The sequence below is a fragment of the Aedes aegypti genome, chromosome 2, assembly GCF_002204515.2.
Source record: "Aedes aegypti strain LVP_AGWG chromosome 2, AaegL5.0 Primary Assembly, whole genome shotgun sequence".
NCBI classification, from domain to species: Eukaryota; Metazoa; Arthropoda; class Insecta; order Diptera; family Culicidae; genus Aedes; species Aedes aegypti.
Genome location: NC_035108.1, coordinates 331701278 through 331725633, shown reverse-complemented (window position 1 = coordinate 331725633; position 24356 = coordinate 331701278). Strand labels below are relative to the sequence as shown.

Here is a 24356-nt window from a genome sequence, read left to right as displayed (position 1 = left end):
TCTTCACCTTCGCTTAAGCCGTAAACCACGTTTACCCATACGATTAAACCAGGTTTAATGCTTAAGCGGTGGTGAAGAAACCGCTTATAAACGAAATAAATTAGTCTGGGAAGTATTTGAACACAATCGGACTTTGGCATATATAACTTGTTTATCCATTTTGAAAAACTGACTCTGAAATCGGTAAAGTTTAAACAACCATACTAAATAACTGCATATCACAATACACACTTTACAGTCTTCCACCTAGTACATATAGAACATACTAATGTACAATTTTATTTTGCTTTGGAAATTGGTTACTCACCATACTCACAAAGAGTAACTTGCTCACTCACCCGAGAGTAATGACGTCATACTCACTGCGAGTATTACTCTTTACGTGAGTAATACTCGCAGTGAGTTATGACGTCATACTCTCGCGTGAGTTAGAGTAAGGAATGAGTGACTCACAGCGTGAGTATTACTCGCTATCGAGTACGAGAGTGAGTATTTTTTTACTCGCGAGCACGAGTTTCCCAACACTGGCTAAAACGGTTATGTTATGAATCGAATGTGTAAAGCATGTGATTCCACGCTGTACGTGAGCTAACTTTCAACTAAGGAAATACTGGCTATAACGTCGGCCAAATGATTGTTCTACGTGTTTGGCAAAATATGGATTCTTGTATGGTGAAGATTGTTGATAGTATTTTAGATTCTGGCTTCCATGGTGATTAACAATTGAGCTCCAACATTTCATCTATATTCTTCGATTCATTAAAATTAACGGTTTCATTTATAGGGATCTATTTCGTAAATCGAGCAGATTCATGTGACTCGTCTGTAGTCACTGCCACACTGAACGAAGTAAGCATGCTTATTTCAGATGTCACCCGTCGATTCCCATAGAAATCCAATCACATAGAGTGACAACTGTCGAAAAACTCGAGTGACAGAGCCGTGTCGAGCGGTGAAATCCAGTTGAGTCATTTTGACTCGACCTATAAATTAGGATTCTTAAATCAGATCCATTTTATTATAATTCGTTGAAATCTTAAAATCGTTCATGGCGTTCTGAAGCCAATGTTTTTTTCTATTGATAATAAATATTGAGCTATTTATTGAAATATCTTTAGGTAAATGATAACGGAAATAAGTACTATACCATGTAACGTTCAACTCTTCATCATCGTCTACATAAAAAATAAAGCAGCAATTAATCTGCTCAAACCAGAAATTTTTTTCGACGAAAATATGTTTCGGTCACAGAATAGAATACAGTGAACATATTTTCATGTGAACTTTCATGATTTTGAACGAAAAAACTGCTTTTGAAGATTCCCAAATTAATGACGGATCCTGCCCCCTCAAATCCTCAAGAGTTTGTACCCTTTGACAGTTACGCGTATTCTAACCTCATCTTCAGTGTCGTGTACTAGATTTGTTTTTATTATTATTATTATTTTCGTTTAATATTGTCTTAGAGCTTAATAACTGTAGAAGTGCTGATGAGAGTCATAAGCGGAGAAACAGTCTTTGTTCCAGTTGGGTCGTCCTTCCAGAGAGAAGATATATCCAATGGGGTAGCGCTTATCTCAGGTAAATTTTTATAAGAGCACTTCTTTACGAATACCACATCGCTATTGCATTTGTGTATCTGATGAGAGGCATGATGATATGAAATGCCCAGAGAAATAGAAAAAGTTTCCAGCCAATATAAACACTTGGCAACCTTCACTTTAACTTTGTTTTGGGAAAAAAAAGGTCAAAAGGACTATGGACATTGAAGAGCTGCTTCTTCGGCGAAAGTACATTAGCAACCACGCAATGTTTGCTGTATACTAAGCCAATAGATCGTGATGGACCTAATCCTAATCAAATTCCGTGAGTTGACGGGCGCGAACACATCTCCCAGTTCGTTTGATAAAAATCGAACCTAAACAAACGTCCTATTTATCGTTCGTGATGGTATACTCAATCCTATCAAAACAAAACGATACCGGGAACAGTAGCTGTATCAAGCTAGAAGTGTGTTCAAGATAAAAAGTGGATGACCGTGAAGCACAATTTGAACATAAATAGAAACATTGCAAACAGTGCGTAACATTGCTGTTTTAAACAGAGAAGAAGAGCTTGGTGGTATTAAAATAATATCAAATTGTTTTTCGGTAAACGTTAAAAAAATGTTTAAAGGCACTGTTGAAAACCAGATTTTTTTTTAAATAGAGTAAGCATATAATAATTTAGAAGGTGTTGATATAATATTCAATTTTAATTGAAGGTTTTTCCCCAGTAAACACAAACTCGTATACGACAGCGCATATGAGTACAAAAGTGGAGGCCATATACGTACATGCGCCATTAAGCTGCATGCAATATGTACGTATATCGCCTTCACATTTGTACTATTATATCCTATTATATACGATCGTGTGTTCACTGGGTCGATTCGATACGTACAATTAATCGACCACATTTTTAGAATTATGGTTGCTGTCCAATTTTTGTCGTGAGCAACCTCCGCCACATATCAACACCCATTCAAATCAACCATTGATTCCCAGTAGTACGTATCATTTAATCTATGTCGTAGGCATGCGCAATGCATTCCGTAATGACGCATCGATACAGTGCTAACCATGATAGCAGAGTTCTAATGTATGCTGTAGTTCTGGAAGTGACTCGCACCGATGCTATAGATAAAACGCTGAGAATTCCAACATCGAAAAATTTGTGAAATGTCAAATTGGATGGTACAGCAGTTAGTAATTGTGAGATATCAATTATTGCTAGAATTAATTTCTGATCATGAAAGATAATTATGCAAAAAATGTTTTGTTATAATCGTTCGGTCGAAACCATGTCTTGAAAATTCAGTCAGGCACCTAAATTCATTTTTCATCGCGTATAATCGTATGAACCATTGAAAAATGAGACGAAATACAAAATTAAATTCGACTAACCATCCATTAACACTGCATCCAATCAAGGATGCCATGTAGTCCAAGGTCTGTTAATTGGTAGATACTTCACATGAAAATCCACCACGATGCCTAAGTGTTACAGTTGCAATCAGTGCGAGTGGCACTGTAACGGACTTCTAGATGCTTCTTGCTTCGGCTTCCTTTCGCTTTTCGCAGATTGCGCACCCCGCAAAGTTACGATGATGAAAGCGAAAGTGTAACGTCCATGCTTGTACAGTAGTTGTCCGAAAAGTGTTATGAGTTGGTTCCATGCATTACATTGGTGGAATTTAACAAAATTAACATTTTCGTGTTCTTCTTTTTCTTGACATTTTACGTCCTCACTGAGACTGAGCCTGCTTCTCAGCTTAGTGTTCTTATGTGCACTTCCACAGTTATTAACTGAGAGCTTTCTTTGTCAATGTTGCCATTTTCGCATGTGTATGTCGTGTGGCAGATACGATCGAGTAGTGTTTGATCCTTCGACCTTGACACTTGCTCCTGCGGGGGCGGATGATGAGGGCAGGATCAAACATGTCGCGCGTCGGTAGTGAAGCGGTGAAAAAGTGATCGGTTCGTTAGTAGTGTTTCATCCTTCGACCTTGACGCTTGCTCCTGCTGGGGCGGGTGATGAGGGCAGGATCAAACATGTCGCGCGTCGGTAGTGAAGCGGTGAAAAAGTGATCGGTTCGTTAGTAGTGTTTGATCCTTCGACCTTGACACTTGCTCCTGCTGGGGCGGGTGATGAGGGCAGGATCAAACATGTCGCGCGTCGGTAGTGAAGCGGTGGAAAAGTGATCGGTTCGTTAGTAGTGTTTGATCCTTCGACCTTGACGCTTGCTCCTGCGGGGGCGGGCGATGGGGCAGGATCAAACTTGTCGCGCGTCGTTCGCTCAGAAAAATGAAAAAGCGCCGCGGATCGATAGTAGTGTTTGATCTATTGATCGCGTCGCTTGCTCTTGCGTGGGCGAGTGACGAACACTTGTTCGGCGTTTAATGCGATTATCGAATTATTTCGCGAATCAGGTTAGGCGTGATTATATCATGGATCGCATCACCAAACATTGGTGACTCCCAGATCTTTACCTTATCCCACTAACCCAATATCCTCTCCATGACAACCGTGGAGATGCAGAGGTGATCTCGGTCTCTAGTAACAACGGTAGTCACACTAACATTCCTTCCCTTCCCCGATGACCGTAAGGACGTGGCCGGCGCCGTTATTGACTTTTAAATTTGAGCTCTCGATCTGTGCACATTGAAGAATGGTAAGCTAATCCCAAGCTCCATTCATTAATTCCCTGTGCAACTTCGATTGTTCTGGTCAATCACGGAGTAGCAACTACGAATTGTACGGTCATATATGCTTATGCTTATGCTTATGCTTATGTATGTCGTGTGGCAGATACGATCATACTCTATGCCCTGGGAAGTCAAGCAAATTTCCATTACGAAGAGATCCTGGACCGACCGGGAATCGAACCCAGACACCTTCAGCATGGCTTTGCTTTATAGCCGCGGACTCAAACCACTAGTTAGCCTAGTGGCCCCTAAAGATCAAATCATGTGGCTCAATTAAATTTTGAATTACTGGAGCCAATGCCGTTCTTAGCAATGTTCCACCACTTCACAGTTTGAGCTATAGGTGGCCAAGATTGTAAATAACACTAATTTTATTGAATTTGAGTCGAATTTAAAGCTCAAGAATTCATAATTCAATCATCAGAAATCATCAAATATAAAAAAAACAGGATTTGGTTGTGATTTTATAATTTTATATTATGATTTTATATTTTGGTAAAGATTCTATGACCAACAGTGTCAACAGCTCAAAATTTTCAATACGTCCATTAACCTTTTGGTTGTTAGTTGATCTTATGGATTGGGACGATCTTGTATCCATTATTCAAATAGGAAAAATCGGAGTCCCAACAGCTTTTGTATTTGAATGTATGACAGTTGCTCATGCAAAGCTTTCAGTTTGTGTTGCAGAAAAAGCAAGATAATTTATTTTTTATTAGCTTTACAATACTGGACAGAACAAAGTACACATTGCCCATAGTGATTTGAATGAATTGAAATTTTCACTGCAGCTTGTAATTAAACTGAATGTCACTAAGAAAAAAAATCATGAAATACAAAAAATCATCAAATACAAACTTTTAAGTTAACGTAAACTATGTGTTGCTCTAAAAATGTTCATTATAAAACTGTTACGAATTCAAAATTTTTCAATTTTTGTCAAGATTGAAGATATATGTTTTGTCTAGTTTGATTATGAAAAGCTGTGAATTTCATGCTGAACAAATTTCAAGTCATTTCGGAGCACTAGACGCCAAGATCCAATCCTTCAAACTTAAGCTTTTTGTGTGGAAACGGTTTTATTCTGTGTTCAGGCTATTTTGTATTTATTAGGCTTTTTAGGGGTTTAAGAATAGAAAAATAATGCAGCCTCATTGAGCTTCAGAGTGTTATTATGAATGAATCTATGTTACTGCTCCGTAGGATGAATTTGGTATACTTAAGTAGATGAAAAAACCGAATTTAGTACTATACCATTTAATTCCACTAGAGTTTGTATCCTTTGACAGATACGCGTATTTCGACCTCAACTGTAAGGCCGTCTTCAGTGTCGTGTACTAGGCTCGACTAATAAAGCATATTGTTTTTTTTTAGGAATATACAGTAAAATCAACTAGGTGTAGTTAGAGTCATCTCCAAAACAATTTATACATATAGTTGATCTAACCGGAAGAATTATTACTAATAAAATATGTTGCTCTCCGTGCATGTAATCTGAACCCCGTTCTATTCGAAGGAACACTTTACTACAATTCCCGCGGGCAATAGCACGCTGCTCGGAAGAAGATGGATCAACGGCAACGTCCTTTTTCGTCGTCATATGGCAGTGTTGGTTCGAACCGAAGAATGAAATCGATGTCGTCGTCGGCTAACGCGTAACCCCGCGCGAATGAATGACTGGTTTAGTCGTAAACAGCTGGTTGACGAGAATCGTTCGCCAATTGGCTTCCGAACACTGCCCAGTGCGCTCATTGAATTGTAGTTATTATGTTGATGAAAGCGATGTTTCGGACTCGTGCATGTTAGTTGATTGGAATTCTCAACGAAGTGACTGTGATTTGTCTCCACGCGACGGTGAAAGTGATAATTTCCTATCAAAGCGAGTGAGTATCGTCTATCATCAGTCATAGGGCTATCAATGAAGGGATTAGAGGGGGTTTAATGAACGTCCTTCATCGGGATTTGAACCTGGAATGTGTCACGTCATGGCGTCAGGGGTTATCGCCGTCTATATTCTGTGTGTGCTTTGAAACGCACTGGCCCGGGCGTGATAAGATGTGCGGTACTAACTGGAGTGGCTACTTCGGCCAGTTGATAGTATTTGCGGGCAGTCACTGTTTGCGGTGTAAACACGGCGTAATACAGCGTGCTTAGGTGAGGGTGGTGTTAAATTGTAAGGTGGAGACGAAGTGCGTAGTTATATGGCGTTCGCTTGAATGGATTGAAGACATTCTCCCGTTGGTGCATACCGGCCGTCGAGAGAGTATCATCATGAAGGTGGCTGTTCAAAGTAAATATTGACATATGTAGGTTGTAAATCTATCGCGTGCGTCTGGTTCGGATGATGTAGAGTTCTTTTTCGCGAAAATGTTATATCACTGAGCGTAATTGAAACAATAAATCATCCGCCGGTCAGAAGCAACTTCGCATTCGTAGAAGGTGCAGGGAAACAATTCGGAAATGGGCAGAAGGCTAACGGTTAAATTTAAAGTGTTTGCTGCAGTGTGTTCTAATTATCAGTAGCGTTTTTCTATTTTCTGCACAGTGTAATCTTAATTAGCATGCCCTTGAATGAAATTTGCGAATCGAAAAACACCTTATCAAGGCAATAATGTGGGCTTGAACGGAAGCTTTTAAACCCGTGCGGTAGATGTTTTAATCTCACAAAATTACTAGAATTACTTTAATCGCTAACAGTGCGAACCTTCGTTCTATCTAAAGCAATAAAACAGTACTTCTCAGTGCTACTAAAACAGTACTTTTCGTTACCGTTTTGGAAAAAAAAACCTTTTAAAGGTATCTTCTTTCATTTATTCACTCAACATGGTTGCAAGCACGAACAAATAGAAGGGTGAATCTCCGAATTCACAATATCCCCAAAAAATAAACTAGATTTAAAACTGTCACTAAACGTGGCAAAAATGGAAGCAAGCGCGTTTCTCCGGAATGCGCGCGTTATTCCAAAGCCCTTGCAAGGGTGAAATGGTTAATGTTGATAATTTCATCGAAATGAACAATCAGCTCGATGCTCTAGACAAATTCAAATGGAAGCAGCTTCTAGTTCAGGCTCTTTGATTCAAGTGAGAAAGCAAAAAGTGCCGCCAATCGTGGTCAGTTGTTCCAAATTTGGGGGATATAAGCAGGAGATCTTAAACTCCATTAGGGGAATCGAGGTTTCCATCCAAATCGCAAAGAAAGGAGACTGTCGTGTTTTGCCGGTAACTCTTAAAGATCGCGAACTTCTTCTCTAACATATTGAACAGAAGAAGTACATTTTTTTTCTTACTTACTGAACGTTGGTCGTCTTGAAAGGTCTCTCAAGTGACTATAGGTCACCTGAAGAGATCAAAAATGGAATAAATGATTTATTTGGAATTTCTCCAGTTCAAGTAATTATTATGAAAAAGAGAACACAATCTGGCATTCTTCGGAAAGAACTATCTCAAGAATATTATTTAGTTCACTGTAACAAAAATGATCTAAATAATATTATAGCTTTAGAAAAAGCAAAACTTATGTTCGATGTCCGTGTGACATGGAAACATTTCCAGAAACCTGGAGGAAATTTGCAGAACCCCACTCAGTACCGTTGGTGCCGAAAGCAGTGTCATGGTACTAAACATTCCCGCATGGATGCTGAATACATGATTTGTGGAGGTTCTTCTCTCGCTAGGGACGTCTGTCCTGTGTAGGACGATCTCAAAAAGTTTGTATGGGCAAATTGCGGGGGCAATCAATCAAATCATCATCATCAATCAAATTGCGAGGGCTCTTCAAAATTAAGTTCTTTGCATAGTATGGAATTTTATATAAAACTAGTGGTCCCGGCAAACTTCGTCTTGCCATCAAGTAGGCTGTTGAAAAACACTTTCGATCGTCCCATATAAAATGACAGTTTCGTTCACGCTCGTTTTTTCAACTTTCCCGGTGAATATCCTGGGATTATTATACATACAAACACGTCGGAACCCCTGACGAACAAAGCTGTGAAAGAATCATTCAAATCCGTTGATCCGTTCGTAAGCCATTTCGTGACATACAAACACCGTTCCATTTTTATTTATATAGAAGATAGATAGATGATGTATTACAATTAAAAGGACACATTGAAACAGTTGAAATCAATTGGAGTATACAAGCACTATAATATTTATCGAAATAGAATATTGACTAAGCATTCATTTGGATTTTCACAGAAATATGGATGGAAAATTTTCCTAAAAAATAATTGACAAATGGTATAGAACAGTGATGCTCAACATGCGGCCCACAAGTTGCTTGAGCACCCCAAGGTCCTCAACTAACTGCGGCCCATAATTTCGTACAATACACAAATAATAACAGATATTCGCAGGATCCCGCTATGAAACCCTTACAGCCCGATAAGAATCTTCAGGGGTCCGTTAAGAATCCACAGAAATCCGCTAACACTCTGCAGTAGCTCGCTAGAAATCTTGCCTTGAAATCATATGGGAATTGACGTCTACCCTAGGGCTTGCTAAGAATTTTAAGCACCTTGCTCAGAATTTTAGGATTTCGCTGTTATATTGCTGGAAATTCTCAAAAGTTCATAAGGACTACCCAGACTATCTGTAGCAAACTCCACATTCCGCTGGAAACATATTAAAATCCACAAGATTTTGCTAGAAATGTTCAGAATACAACTAGAAAATCCCACCATTCCGGTAGAAACTTACAGGACGTATGAGACCTTAGGAATTTACAAGGAATCGACAGGTTGTGCACTGCGTCTAAAGCAACTAATTATATTTCCTAAGGATCCCGCATGATACCTTTAATGTCCGATAGGAATACCCAGATTTCGCTCAGTATTTTCAAGATTCCGCTGAAACCTCCATAGAAAGAACATAGAATCCTGTAAGGATTCTCCAGAATACAGCTAGAAAACTCCATCACCAGCATATCGTTAGGAATATGTTGATCCATGTGGTCCACAAGCTTAATTAAAATCTTGATATGGCATGCATTATACTCCAGCCTGAGCAACATTGGATCGTTACTTCAAATGTCTAACATTATACAGAGTCTCTATCGTATTCATCGCACGATTTAATTACCTTATTGAAAATAAAGTATAATTTCGACTGTGTTTGCATGTGTCATGGTGGCGATACAGCTTATAAAGCAGCTTGTTAGTCATTTATTTATCTAGGTATTGTCTAAAAAAAATCTATAAAAGCGTGACAAACTTTATGATAGAAACTCATAGACTTTTTGATGCTCTTGTGTCGATGTTTGTGCTTTGTTCAAAAGAACATTTCCAAATTCGAAGAAGAATGTGTATCACCTACCGGTATACTCAAGTGGGCTGGTCATACAGCGTGAATGCCTGAGAAAAGATATTGGAACTGTAGTTGAGATACTCATAGATTAATTACTTCATGAAACGTTGCAAACACACGACCTTTTAGAAGTGAATAGGCGCGTACGGTTATACTAGCAGCTGGCGAAATTTGAGGGAATATCAACGTAAATTGAGCTCTGGAATGCGAGAAGCGTGAAGCTGACTTGCTTTTCAAATGACAAATACAAAATACACACAGATATTTACAAAAGTTTACAAATTTTAATGGTTTTCAAAAATGTTTCCAAAACCGGATCCATTTTGTTGCCAGAATCGGGGGTGCCAAAAACGGCATCCCACTGTAACTGTGGAAGTGCTCATAAGAACACTAAGCTGATAAGCAGGCTCTGTCCTAGTGAAGACGTAATGCCAAGAAGAAGAAGAAGATGATGATGAGGCTCGTACTAGGCAGATGAACGGTAACGTTTTTCGTCCCCAAAATTCCTCAGGTAGAATCTCCATCAATTCTCATTTTACAGTTATTGATTGCTTGCTTAAGTATCATAACCATCAGGTAAATTTCCTTCATGCTCATTCTCAAATTAATTTTCTTCCGTCGGGTAGCCGTTCGAATCTTTTAATTTCGAATGGATTTACGCAAGGGAACTCATATGCCGATATTGTAAGTAGCAGGCAGTTTAAGCTTTTCCCATCAAATTGTCTCCATACGAATAACCGTTTCAATTGTTCCAAATCATATGGGAAAAACCTCTGCCGCCGCAGGCAACTCTTATTCCATCTCTTCATTAATGGATAATCCCAACAACAAATCATTAGAAAAGGCATCTACTTCTAGTAAAATGTATCCCTCTAATTTTTTTTAACTGAACATTTGAAACAAGTTACTGTTCAAAATTAGTAATAAAAATTGTTATCGGATTACGTTTCACAAATGGATCCAAGGATTTTTTAAATATTTTGAATTGAAATGCTCGTTCTTTCAATAGTAAAAAGGACGAGCTGAATTACTGAAACTTATTTGAAAGCTTCATCCAAACTCAAAAGAGATCCAAACTGCATGTGGGGGAGTTGCAATCATCATTCATAGGCGTAAAAACATCAACCTTTTTCGTCATTTGAAACTAAAGTTTTTGAAACTTTCAGTGTTTCTATTGAAACACAGCTTGGTAAATATACTTTCATAGCTCCTTTTTTGCCTTTTAATGCTCTGGACAGCAAGTTAATTTGCTCCAAACTAACTTGCGAAAATTGACCCGCAATAAGTCAAAATGTTTTGTCCTTGGTGACTTTAATGCACAACATCGGTCATGCAATAATTCACAAAGAATTTTATTTGATGAGTGTTCTTCAGGATATTTCTCAATTCAATACCCTGATAGCCCTACATGTTTTTCCTCTTCTAGAAATCCATCTACGATTTATTTGGTCTTAACCAACTCTAGTCATCTTTGTAGCCAACTGATTACTCATGCTGATTTTGATTCTGGTCATGTCCCTGTTAAATTTCATACAACTTTCAAAAGTCACATTGAGGGCATTTAAGCCAAATGTAATAAATATGAAAAATGTCTCTATCCTCTTATTAGTAGATGAAACTTTGTCTTAAGAACAAGCTTTTGATGTTCAAACAAATTTTCAGGCCAGCCATGTTGTATGCTGTACCATTATGGACTAGCTGTTGTAATACCAGGAAGAAAGCTCTGCAGAGAATTCAAAATACAATTTTGAAAATGATTCTGAAGCTTCCTCCCTGGTATAGTGCCAGTGAGTTACATAGAATATTCAAACGTATGCTGATCAAGAATCGAGGAAGGTTTTTTTTTATTATGAACGATTTCCCAATTTGTTTCATATTAATTTAAACCCAATCAAAGCATTGACGCAAACTCATCTAAATCCAATCAGTGTAGAAAACCGGAGTCCAATCATGAATTTTTCGGTTCAACTTACGAACGCGTCACTGACTGGACGCCAAGTTTGGTACGTTATCAGCCTGACGAAGTCATCTGTCCGGTCTGTTTCCGAACGGCTTGCTGCGTTGAGCTGCGTGCTCCTATCGTAGCAAGCCTAGACCAAAGCTGTCCAATCCAGTTCGAACTGTCCTACCGCAATGATTACTATTCAAACGCCGGCTACTATGTGCGCCATGGTGCGCCGGTCATTAAACATGCGCGACCCAATAGCCGGTTAAGAGCGTATCTTCTTCCCCTGGCAACAGCGGACTTGCGCCTGACATACAGTGATGGACAAAACTTTGAACGGACAAAGAATTCAATGCCATGCATGATTTCATGTAGAATATCCTTCATCTACTAGCTGTGTACTGTAATTTATCAGGCAATCAGTTTGATAATGGTGTGGCATATGATTCTAAAACAAACAACACACATTTATCGTTTGGTGAAACAAAACTGTTTTGTGAGCGAGAACTTTTTAAATTTGCTATAGTTTCAATGAAATACATAAAAATTTCATAATTCATCCGTATTCAGCATTTTACACGCCATTATCAAAACTTTGATTTTTAAAATTACAATATACTGCTAGAATATAAATGGTATTCTACAAGAAATCATGGATGGCCTTGTAATTCGTATAGTTTATGGTAAAATGCTATTTATCCAGTAATGTTCTTACGTTTTGTCATTTCTTTTTTAATCTTTCCATGTTTAATGTTCCTGATAATTATTTCTACTGATGTTATATTCTGCTATTGCGTTATCACAATGACAATATGCTAAAACATAGCATTTCAGCATTAAGCAAAATATGAGTCAGGTGGTCTTAAAGTTTCGTCTGTCACTGTATAAGTCTGATAGTGGAACCAACCAACTCAACGAAGTAAAACTCCGTTGCAATGAAGTTGACGATGACCACTTGTTGCCGGCGATTTTGCGGTGTCGTCGTTGGCGTATCATTACGGGTACAGCAAGTACTAGCACATACAACATGATTTGCTTGTGACCTAATCGCGCAGCTTTCAATATTCAGGCCAAACCTTGATCTAATACCACGTTCGCGTGCTTGCTCGCGAGTGCTTCTGTTTTTGCAAATGGCAATGAGTTGTCCCCGTGTATTAAGACTGTGAGGAATGGTCTTTGTGCGAGATCAATTCACTGTCGATTGTAAGGGACAAGTGTTGACAATTTAGACTGAAAAACATTTGTATTAACTTGGAATGGAGACCTGAAAACAAGAATAAGTATAAGAAAGTAAAAATATACACTGGGCATTTGAAAGTGAGAAAAAAAAACTCATAAATTCAAAATTAAAAACAAAAATTGCAAAAATTGGTAAATAAACAAATAAAAATTGAGAAACGAAGAGAAATATTATTGTTATTGGTTAAATAAAAACTAACAACTTTGAACTGAAATATTAAAACTAAAATCAGATCTCCTATAAGACGCTACTACCCATTTTCCATTCACCGCAATTTTGCAGAAAGAATCCAATCGAAATCCAATAAAAATCCAATTGGAAATTGATCAAAACTTAATCGAAATACGAATCCCCATTTCAATCGAAATCCAAAAAAAAGTTCAATCGTTATCATATCGAGATCCATTCAAAATCCATTAGAGTTCCAATGGAAATCTAATCCAAACCCAATTGCTTCCAAAACCTTCCATGTGCAATGGCTGCACAGATTACGACACGATTATAGTATTTTCGTTCACATCACATTCCTTAACATACATTCCGACAGACAACTGACCAAGCAATTGTAAGCAAACCTTCAAGCCAGATCCCAAATTGAAAATTATTACTGTTAGTGTTGATCCGGTCTATACTGGATCCAGTCCGGCCCCCATGCCCATACGGCATTCGGGACGGTGGCGCTAAGATTGAAATGCGTCTCTATTCCCATCCATATCCATTGAGGCTAATTGGGACAAATTGAGCTGTCGGGTTTGTGTGTGTGTACATGTGTGAGGATACTATTCTGTTAGTTTTATTAACTTGTGCCGCCAATTTAAGCCATAGAGGAAGAAGGAGCAAAAGATTTCTTTTCAAGATTTCTAGCTTAATTCAGAACAAATGTTTTAACGTCACTACACCTTTCGAACATACTACAAACAGCGCGTCGGTAAGAATGAATATAGTATTTACTACAAAGCTACTGGAAGTTAGCTTCGGAGGTCGCTACTCATGCTTTGAGATTGATGTGTAGTGTTCTTAGAGATTAAATCAAACAATCCCGAAGGAAGCATTGGACGAACTTCAAAAAAATCTATTTCAACTTTTTTTAAACTATTTTTTGATATATCCTTGGAAAAACTTCTGTTTACAAATCATAACATAGCAATTCTGGTACTTTTGGTCAAATTATTGGAACTCTTGGAAATTTCCAAGTTCCGTAAATTTGCATAAGAATTCTTGCGGAACTTTTCAAAATATCTTTCAAACTGTACTTGAGAATTTCTTGACAAAATTCATCGAAAACCCTTTGATGGAACCACAGAGAAGGTAAGGTCTATTGTATGTGATAGCTTGAGTAATTCCTAGAATAAACCGAGAAGAAATGCTTGGATTCCCAAACTAATCAATTTTATCTGAAGAATTTTTCAAACTTTCTTGAAGAAGCCCAATCAGTATTCCTGGAGAAATTTCTAAAATAATATCTTAAAACTTCTCAAAGCAATTTATAAAAAAAGAGAGATAGTATTTTTTAAAGGAATCCTTGGGTATTAGGTAAGGTACAGTGGGGGAAGTGTATCAGTGAGGTAAGTGGATCATTTGTCCAAATTAAGCAGAAATATGTTGAATATGTTGAATGTTTTCACATTAGTGCTTCGTTTTAGGTTATATTCTAACGCCCATACTGATACTATTGTAAAACTGGTATTACACGTACACTAACACAAGCAAACTCGTTAGATGCAAAAATAAATTAATTCGAAAATTGTTATCCATCAATCAAAAATCCATTGTATCTTTGTCCAAAATCGAATACTATTAGTTTTTTCAACACCTTGTGAGCATTTCAGTTCTAATTTAATGAATCACGATGAAAAATATGTAATTTTCATAAATAAGTACAGAGATGTTGGACATGGTACACTTACCCCTACTTTTTAATGGGGTGGGGTAAGTGGATCAAGTAGTATTATCACTAATTGGCAGACTGCTTACGAGAATTAGAATAAATTTTAATTTTTAGATGTGTTGTTTTCCTTCATCTTGTTTCATTCCTAGCTTAAATTCGTCAAATTGAACATAGAAAATTTAAATTAATCCACCTAAAAGTTTTTTTAATCTTTCTGGTATAAAAAAATGAAAGAATTAATTTTGCAAAACTCTAACAAAACTTTCCGTGGTTTATCTATGCTGAGTTGCAAAAGAGCCATGGTGGGGCAAGTGGATCATTTGGAGCAAATTTTCAAGTCCCTCATACTCAATACATAACAATCAGAAAAATCAAAATAAATAACGATTTGAAGTACAGTCATCTCTCCCTTACTCGATATTGAAGGGACCATCGAGTTAGGGAGGTATTGAGTTACAGAACACAAAAGCAGTGCAACTGCGTTCCAAAGGACCATCGAGCTAGCCATGAAAGCCAACTTTTACTATGGTTCTCCAAGGGGAGTTAACTGTATATTAGTCCCTTTTTGGTTATCCACAGAAAAAAAGTTTTAATTACATTATTCACGTTAGCTGTACATAACAATGAAGTTGACTCTTAATTTTTCTGTATCCACTTACCTTAATGCTTGGAAATATTTTCTGATAAATTCGATTTGGCGTAAATTCTGTATTGACTCCAAATGGAGTTTTATTTATTTTTTATTTATTTCGTCAAGCATAAGTAGACTACAGGAGGACTAGAGGATTATCTGAACATTTTTTTTTTTTTCAATAGTCAAAAGTCGCACTTCACTAAGGATTTCCAGAGAAAATTTAGAGAAAATTGATTTTTAAGGGATCTTTGAACGTCATTGAGAGCAAAATCCCGACAAAAATATCAGGATCATTTTTTGAAGAATATTTTGAGAAATTGCTGAAGGATCTATGAAAGACTCGAGCTACTCCCAGGAACGTTTTATGAAATAAATTGTTGGAATGGTAATTGAAGAAATTCTTCGAAGAATCTAAAGAAAAATATATAGTGCAAACTAGCGAGGAATCTCAGAAGAAAATCCAGTCAAATATGTGGAGTAATCCCTCATCATATCTAAACATATACTTGGCAAAATCCTTTTGAGTTTCATGACAGATTTTTGGCAGATTCCTCGCAAGATCCATAGAGGATTGTAGATATAACCTTCGAATAACTAAGATCTTTGGAAGAAGTTTCATTTTTGGTTGAACCGCTACCACTTCTGCTTCATAGATCATTCCCACCCATCCCTTTCCTCGTACTTTGAAGATGCATATTTCACTTGCTACTGTATTCCACTCTCAATATATCACAGTTCCCGCGTAACAATTCTAAAGAGCCAATGATCAAATTGTAAACAAATCGGGTTTTGATACCGTTTGATAGAATCTCCCAACACCCACAAGCTATGCAAACATTGGCAAGATAATCATAAAACATACCGTTATAAACTCGATTTTCAAAACAGACAATAACCGCTTTTTTCCAAATTATTCATTGGCCCCTGCTCGAAACGTCCAATGATCGGTTCTCTCTCCATCAAGAGGGCCTACAATCGGAAAATTTCGCAAACTGTCTGACTCTCTCTTGCTCATTCATTGAAAACCAAAAGGGCGTAGCCCTGGGTCGAGTACGCTAATACAATTCAATTTGGCCAATAAAAAAGGTCCATACCTTGTTGAAAATCGAAAATAGGCCAAGCATTTAAACTTATCATTTTTCACCCCTTTTTGGCAATTTTCAGAATAAATTCGATTGTTAACGTGTAGTAATAGTAAATCGTCATTCAACGAGCAATAAATCACAATGATTGAATTGAATACTGAGAAATAGGAATTGAAAATGTGGTGAACAATATTCAAATCAAATTTTCTCAGAATCAACGATCTGAGGATTGGCCCTTTTGAATTGTTACGCGAGAGTTGATCTATCACAGTTTATAGCATTTGCTAGATCCCGAGATGGGCAACACCGTTTCACTTCTTCTTCTTCTTTTTGGCGTTACGTCCCAACTGGGACAAAGCCTGCTTCTCAGAGCACTTCCACAGTTTTTAACTGAGAGCTATCTTTGCCGATTGACCGTTTTTGCATGTGTATATCGTGTGGCAGGTACGAAGATACTCTATGCCCTGGGAATCGAGAAAATTTCCTTTACGAAAAGATCCTCGACCAGTGGGATTCGAACCCACGACCCTCAGCATGGTCATCCTGAATAGCTGCGCGTTAACCGCTACGGCTATTTGGGCCCCGTTTCACTACGCTTCCATTATTCCATAATTATATCACGCCTTTCCTTACGTCTGATACATAGGCAGTCTACTAACCGAACAGCAAGCCTCTCTGCCATAACAATGATACCAACCCTTCACCCTCCCACATGAACTGGCGTAGACGCATTGGTATATACGGTCTACTGTGGGAGCCAGTTTAATGCATCATCAATCCTCCCCTTTCCCCTTAATTGGTCCACAATCTGCATTCTGACGAGGCAGGCGCCATTGTTGCCTAAAATAGAAGATCACCAGCACTTATAAACTTGAGGGTGTCTTTTAATCCCAAGCAGTCATCTGGTTGGTTCCTTGTGAGAGTGCAGCTGATCTGGCGATACTGCTCAAGCTCAAGCTCAAGCTCATGAAATTCCTGCTGGAATCGTTGAAAGATCTCTTTCATGTGATACATGTAATAACAACTAGAATGATTCGAGAAAGAATGCTAAAAAAAACCCAAACTAATTATTTTTATCTGAAGAATTTTTAAAGTTTACTTAAGAAGCTCAATCAGTATTCCTAGTGAACTTCCTAACATAATATCTTTAACTCATTCAAAAGAATTTACTGGAAGAATTCTTAGAGCAATTTCTCGGGGAATCCTTGGGCAATGCTTGGAAACGTTCTCTGTTAAATTCTTGATTTGGTGTGAATTCTGTATTGATTCCAAAAAAAAAAAAATGGAATTTCTGAAAGAATGTCCAAAAAAAGTCTCCGAGAAGTTATAACAGGAATCTCTGAACAAACTTTTTGATTAGCCAAATGTTGCATTTCATAAAGGATTTCCCGAGAAAATTTAAAGACTATTTTTTTCCAAAGGGATGTTATTTGGAGTTATCCCGCTTCTGATTCCATGAATTTCGATTTTTTTTCGAAGAATTCCAACCAGAAAGAACACGTATTGAAATAGCACACCTTGAATGTGGTTGCTAAAACCTAATGTGGTTGCTGGTAATCTTAAGATCTCTTCATGAGATACAGATCTCAAGCTAGAAACCAAAGAATCGTTAAACACAGAGCGTTGGCTTAGACGAAAACCACACAGTAAGAATTGTGAATGTAAAACATCCTAAAATCATGCAAATTTACACTACAAAACGTCAAAAAATACGTTTCTAGTGTAAATATGCAACACATTTGGAATTTCCTTGATATTATTCTTAAAAATAACGAAAATTACTGTGGACGTAATTCTGTTTATGACTGAATGGCACATGATGTAAGTATGGCACAAAAATGTTCCTTTGAGATGTGTTGAATAAAAATTGTAATTTACATTTTAAAGGACACGAACACGATGGAACTGCGATCAAAATTTCCAAAATTAGACACTAACGTAGTTAAAATTCGACACAAATTTACGTCATTTGGCTCGCTTGTTTTATGTGAATCCCAAAAGACGTACATCACCTGATTTTTTGGAAGTATGTGCTACATGTTCGATTTTTTTATTCATGCATAAATGATGTAATCTCTGTAGATTATGTTTTAGAGTAAATGTACAAGTATATTGAAGTTGTGCGCTTTTCATTATAACAAACCCATTATCTCGCAAAACAAAACTTGTAAATTACCTATAACGTATTTATCATTGTTAAATTAAGCGGAATATGCCTGGACACGCAGGAAATGGTATCAAAATTTTAAATTTTGATTTAGTTAAAAAAAAACTGATAAATGGTTTGAGAACGGGTCAACGGATCGACGTTGTTCTTTAACTGTTGGATTCGACAAGAAATGTAACGTGTTTGTAAGTCTGGTGAAAATCATCAAGAAAAAAAAAACAATGGGTACAACATTTGATTTAATCAGGTTGAAATAGACTGAAATTTGGTAAGCCATTTTTGTATGGCCTACTTCACAGCCTACTGCTTGGCGATACAACGTTTACCGGGACAACCAATTTCTGATAAAAAAAAACATTACTAAAAGTTATTCCTGCCAGACAAGTATCGAGTGTTAGCGATGGGACAAAAAATCGTTTAAGGCAATCAATTTTAATACTGTTATACGGCAAAATGGGTGAACATTTTGACTGAAAATTTGTTCGAAAATCAAAAGTTTAGATTTTCTGTTAATAAGTGATAGAGATATTTTACATATTTGTTATCTTCTTATTATTGGCATCACGTCCCCCTGCGACAGAGCCAGATTCTCAGCTTAGTGTTCTCATGAGCACTTCCACAGTTTTTAACTGAGAACTTTCGTTGCCAAAATTGCCATTTTTGCATTTGTATATCGTGTGGCAGGTGTGTGATGATACTCTATGCCCAGAGAAGTCAAGGCAATTTCCATTACGAAAAGATCCTTAACCGACCGGGAATCGAACCCAGACACCTTCAGCATGACTTTGCATTGTAGCCGCAGATTCTAACCACTCGGCTAAGGAAGGCCTCATATTTGTTATATTTGGCTTGAATGCCCTCAATGTGAATTTTGAAAGTTAACCTTATATCTAGCAAAAGCTTTTGATACTTAATTTCATTTGACCAATATATTCGAACCCCTCTCATCGTGACAACATGTCTAATTCAAGGTTTCAAATAAAGAGCTTTTGAGTTAGAATTTTATAAATTGAGTTTTGGAATCATTCAAAAAAATCTTCCTTTTTTGAAAGTATGAAGAGAAATCATCCAAACTTTTAATATGTCTTCGTCTTTTGGCGCAGAGGCCTGTATCATTCCCAAAAAACAAAATTTGACATCCCTAGGGTATTTCAAGGGAGTCAGCTATGAAAATAATGTATAATATTGGTCTCAAAATGCTGCCTTGAGGAACACCAAGGAACATCCTGTAAGAAAGCCTTTCAGACCTAGAGCTCTGAGAATTATCCTGAAGTGCACGATTTGACAGATAACTTTGAATTATTCTAACAAGATATGGTGGATTTTTTTATTATTTTATCATCAAGCCTGTTTGTGAAACACTGTCGAATGCTTTTTCTGTATCTTGAAGAGTAATAGCAGTAGAAAAGCGATCAGATTTGTTGGAATTTGTTCAAATTTTCAATTCAAATTTGTTACACGTAAAAGTTGGTCGAATGTCCATGTTGGAATCTAAACTGTTCATTGGCAAAAATGGAATGGATGTGGACCATCATTCTGTTCAAAACGACCTTTTCAAAAAGTTTACTGATGGAGAAAAGCAAGCTGATTGGACGATAGCTGGAAGCTTGTGCACGGTTTTTTTTCGCTTTCGGAGTTGGAACAGCTTTAGCATTTTTCCATTTGTCAGGAAAATATGCCAACTGATAACATTCGTTGAATATATCAATCAAGAATGGAAAAACACTCAAATTTTGAGAAATTCCTCTCTGTGTTCTGTGTTCAATTCAACTGTTATACTTTTTCTGAAAATGTTGGTTATTCCATTAAGGTTAAACTTTTGCCCCACCTTACTCTATACACGGAGTCTGATGGCTGAGACTTAGCTTGTTGCCACTAGGGACATCTTGATGTGTCGGGCGATAAAAATAAACCCATGCTACGGAATGTCGCATCTGGCTGGAGGTACTTATTCCGTTCCAAATGCTGTCCGTTAATAGCTTTCGTCAAAGTGATTTTTGATGAGTGGAATTCTAGAACGACAATCGAGTGGAATTGTGTAGGTTTTCTGGAAATAGTCGGACGCCATGAATAATGGTAACGATTAAGTGCGGACTTTTGTTTTGTTTGGGAATGTTCGGGAGATTCATCGAATCGAGCAATCGTTATCACAAATCATTGGCGTATAAGCACCCATTGAATTTCACTCGGACAGCTATAACCAGATCATTTCAATCGAATCAAACCGCCAAGGAAAATGTGTTTACTCGTTAGGGCAGCAATTTACGATGCGTTTTTGGTGTTGAGGAAGTACCTTGGACATCGCTTTGACGATCTACATCAATGTCAGCTATAAATATACCAAATTTGATTTTCAGACGACGATCATAATTTAAATTTTCATATATAGCCGCAGGTTGTAAGCAACATTATTCTTGTTTTGACGGTTTCATGCGGAATTATTCCAATTACCTACAATTACATGTTACAGACCATAGAAATCACAAGGGTTGATTATTTATGTTTATTACAGTAGTAACTCGATTCAAGCTTGTTCACCGCCTGTATTCTTGAAAATCTTGGCCTAATGTGAAAATACAGTCTAATTTTAGTCACCATCATTTAGGTAGTCGTCATATTATTCTGGAATCCTTTGTAATCAATTTAGAGCGCTTAAATCTGTTCAACAAATTGCTCATGCCATTTCCCCTCTCTTTCCTATCTACAGATGGTAGCGATGGCAAACCCGGCAGACAATCCGGAGCCCCCGACGATAACGACGACCACGGCCCAGGACGACAAACTGTCTGCCAAACCGCTTAAATCCAGCACCGAGAGTCTCAACTCGGACAGCAATGGAAACCCACTGACCCGTAAGGCGGCCATCATGCAGGTCACGATGGCCATCGTCGCCAACATCACCATCATCTCGTCCGGAATGGGGCTGGGATTCCCTTCGATTGCCATGATCGAACTCACTAACTCGACCAGCTCCGTCATGTTGACCGAGAATCAGGCCTCCTGGTTCGGTAAGTATCTATGACTTGAAATTCAAGATAATCTCTCTAAAATGAGCTTATTGACGCGACGTCGCACATTGGAGTAACACAGCCTAATTCCTAGCCCAAAGTCTAAATTTGAAGTAGATTTTTAAATAAATCTAATGAATAAAATAAATATAATAACAAAAACTAAATAAAATTTAAATAATCTTGCTTTAAAAAATTATAACAGTCCATCTAAGCGTCTTTACACATTTTGACCGTGAAATAGCCATGCAACTCCTATGTGTGTCGTTTGCAAAAGGGGGCCGATAGACGGGTGCATGCCAGGCGACAAACTTCGATTTAGCTTTGATTGATGGCCCATTGGCACGATTCCGGGCAAATTTTACGATTTGTTCGTTTGTTCAATGATAAGTGATACATTTTATCTGTATGTTTTCCTCTTGTATCGCCAAAACAGCATCGGTGACATCGATTCTGTGTCCGTTCGGTGGACTACTGGCCGGTTTCCTACTGGACAAAATCGGTCGGAAAAAGACACTGTATTTCATCAACGTGATCTCCGTGGTCTCGTGGGGCATCATGGCCTTTGCCAGCAAAACGGACGAAATGCTACTGTTTGTAGAGCTGATGGTTGCCCGAGTGATTATAGGTAAGTTCTCAAGTGGCAAACGCTTATCAAAGTGAAGGTTTTATATGACTTCACAATTGGGTGCTAAATGGGAATCTAATCAATGTTTCCGTTTGTAGGTCTCGCGATTGGGCTTTCGAGTTCGCCCGCTTCGGTGTATGCTGCGGAGATATCGCACCCTAATCTCCGAGGTCGACTAACGCTGCTGACAGCGCTCTGCACCGGCATCGGAATGCTGGCGGTTTACACGTTGGGATATCTGTTTAAGGTAAGTGTTTACTTTGAAAAATATGGTCAAGGTTGATTCAGAAAATCGGAAGCAGGCCGTTCAGACGAATGTCGTTTGGGCTAAATGCGGATAAACTGATAGAGTAATTAGGTTGAACCAAAAACTTGTAAAAGAAACAGATGCCATGAAACACAATGCTGTTAGTTTGAACGCCGTCCCGATAACAGAAAACCTAGCAAAGTTGTGTCGATGCGTAAATGACCTCCACTTTAGTGGATATATAGTCAGGGATTAGAGTGTCCATCCCGGGACATCCCGGGACAAAATATCCCGGGATTTGACAAATTTCGGGATTTCCCGTTTCCCGGGATTTTATTTCTGATATCCCGGGAATCCCGGGATTCCCGAAATGTACGTAGAAAACAAAATGTACGTGATGAAAACCACTAAATTTCAATGAAAAACAATGGCATTTTTCCTCACTATCAACCTTCTTTGATAAAGTAGAGAAACATAATGAAAAAGAGAATATACAAGTGACTATTTTCATGAAAAGATCCATTTATCAAGTAAGAAACATATATTTTTATTTGTCTAGTTGCAAAGTTTTAAGATGAATTCCATCCAGAATGAGTCGAAAAAAAAACAAAAGTCGTGCTCGATAGTCTTCGATTTGGATTAAATTTTGTACATGTTTTTGGTATGGTAGAATAAGTGTTTTCCATAGATAAATTGATCATTTTGGCTCAAGTGAAACTTTTGAAAATGGCCAATACATTTTTGCAAGCAACTTATTTGAAAAATATAATATGAAAATGGCCTTTTTTAATATTTAAGCAATATTTTTCGCATTAAACTCGATATAATTCGAAAATGGCTGCTTCTAGAAAAATTATTCATAAAATCATTATGGCTTAGAATCATTTCAAGATGCTTGCTGTATCATCAGAACGTATTTATTTTGACAAAAATCAAAATTTTAAAAATCGACAAAAAGTTGTTCTTAGAAAAACATTTTTTTATTAAAAATGTCTCCATCATGAAACTTTGTCCTAAACATATTTTTACTATCAAGATTCTATGGTGAAAATTTAAAACATATTCAAAATGGGGATTTTGTGTAATTTAAAATTCAAGTTTTATTTTTGATTTTTCTATGAAAATAAATAAAATATTTTTTCAGTGTATATTTTTTTCTTATAGTCCAAACGGTTCACTACAACTTCTTCATAGAAATTTTTTCTCTAAAATCAACAGTTTCGGAGTAAGAATTTTTCAAATAAGTTGCATGCAAAAATTTATAGGCCATTTTCAAAAGTTACACTTGAGTCAAAATGATCAATTTTTCTATGGAAAACACTTATTCTACCATACCAAAAACATGTGCAAAATCTAATCCAAATCGAAGATGGTCGAGTTCTGTGACTGACCGATCTTTTCAACATTAGCCATTTTTATAAGCTTATGCTGAGATAACAAATTTTAAAGTACACCTAAACTGCCGCAAATCGCAAGTCGGTACCATCTGTTAAAAGTAGGCGTTGAGAAAATTGACTGAGAAGCTTTCAATCTCGTTTTCCATACAAATATTCTAAAAAATCCAGGAGATTGGAACATGTTTCGAGATGACCAAATAACGATTCATTTTTGTGTACACGATGTGGAAATCTGCAGTGGGACTGACATGCATTTACTTTTCATTATGGGACAATTCGACTTGATGTTCTTTCCAAATTTTACTGAACAAAAAGTGATTTCTTGTTTGTGAAAGATTATTAGAAGATATAATGAAAGCTGATATCAACTCAATTTTGACCAAAATGTAGTTAACGTACCCCGGGGCAAGTGAGAATCCGGGGTAAGTGGGGCGTTTCGTCATAGCTCAACTAGGAAAAGTTTTTCATGGGGGTATTCTTCTAGAAAGTTGAAGATACAATGACAATGAATGTATTTAGTACTAAACATATTGTTATTTTTATTACCATGTGGTTCATGTAACATTT

At 37.3% G+C, this 24356-nt stretch overlaps 1 protein-coding gene across 3 annotated transcripts in view; it reads left to right on the top strand.

Annotated features, from left to right (window-relative positions):
- LOC5576056 (facilitated trehalose transporter Tret1) overlaps positions 1–24356 on the top strand; it is a 55600-nt gene that overhangs the window by 21678 nt on the left and 9566 nt on the right. Inside the window, exons 1-4 of one of the 3 annotated variants that reach the window (XM_021845960.1) lie at positions 5926–6130; positions 21217–21517; positions 21954–22145; positions 22244–22392. In XM_021845960.1, the coding sequence (XP_021701652.1) occupies positions 6047–6130; positions 21217–21517; positions 21954–22145; positions 22244–22392 (726 nt within the window). In that variant the 5' untranslated portion in view covers positions 5926–6046. Of the gene's footprint in view, positions 1–5925; positions 6131–6514; positions 6538–21216; positions 21518–21953; positions 22146–22243; positions 22393–24356 lie in introns of those variants that run through there. The other 2 variants (XM_021845962.1, XM_021845961.1) reach the window with 2 other exon arrangements.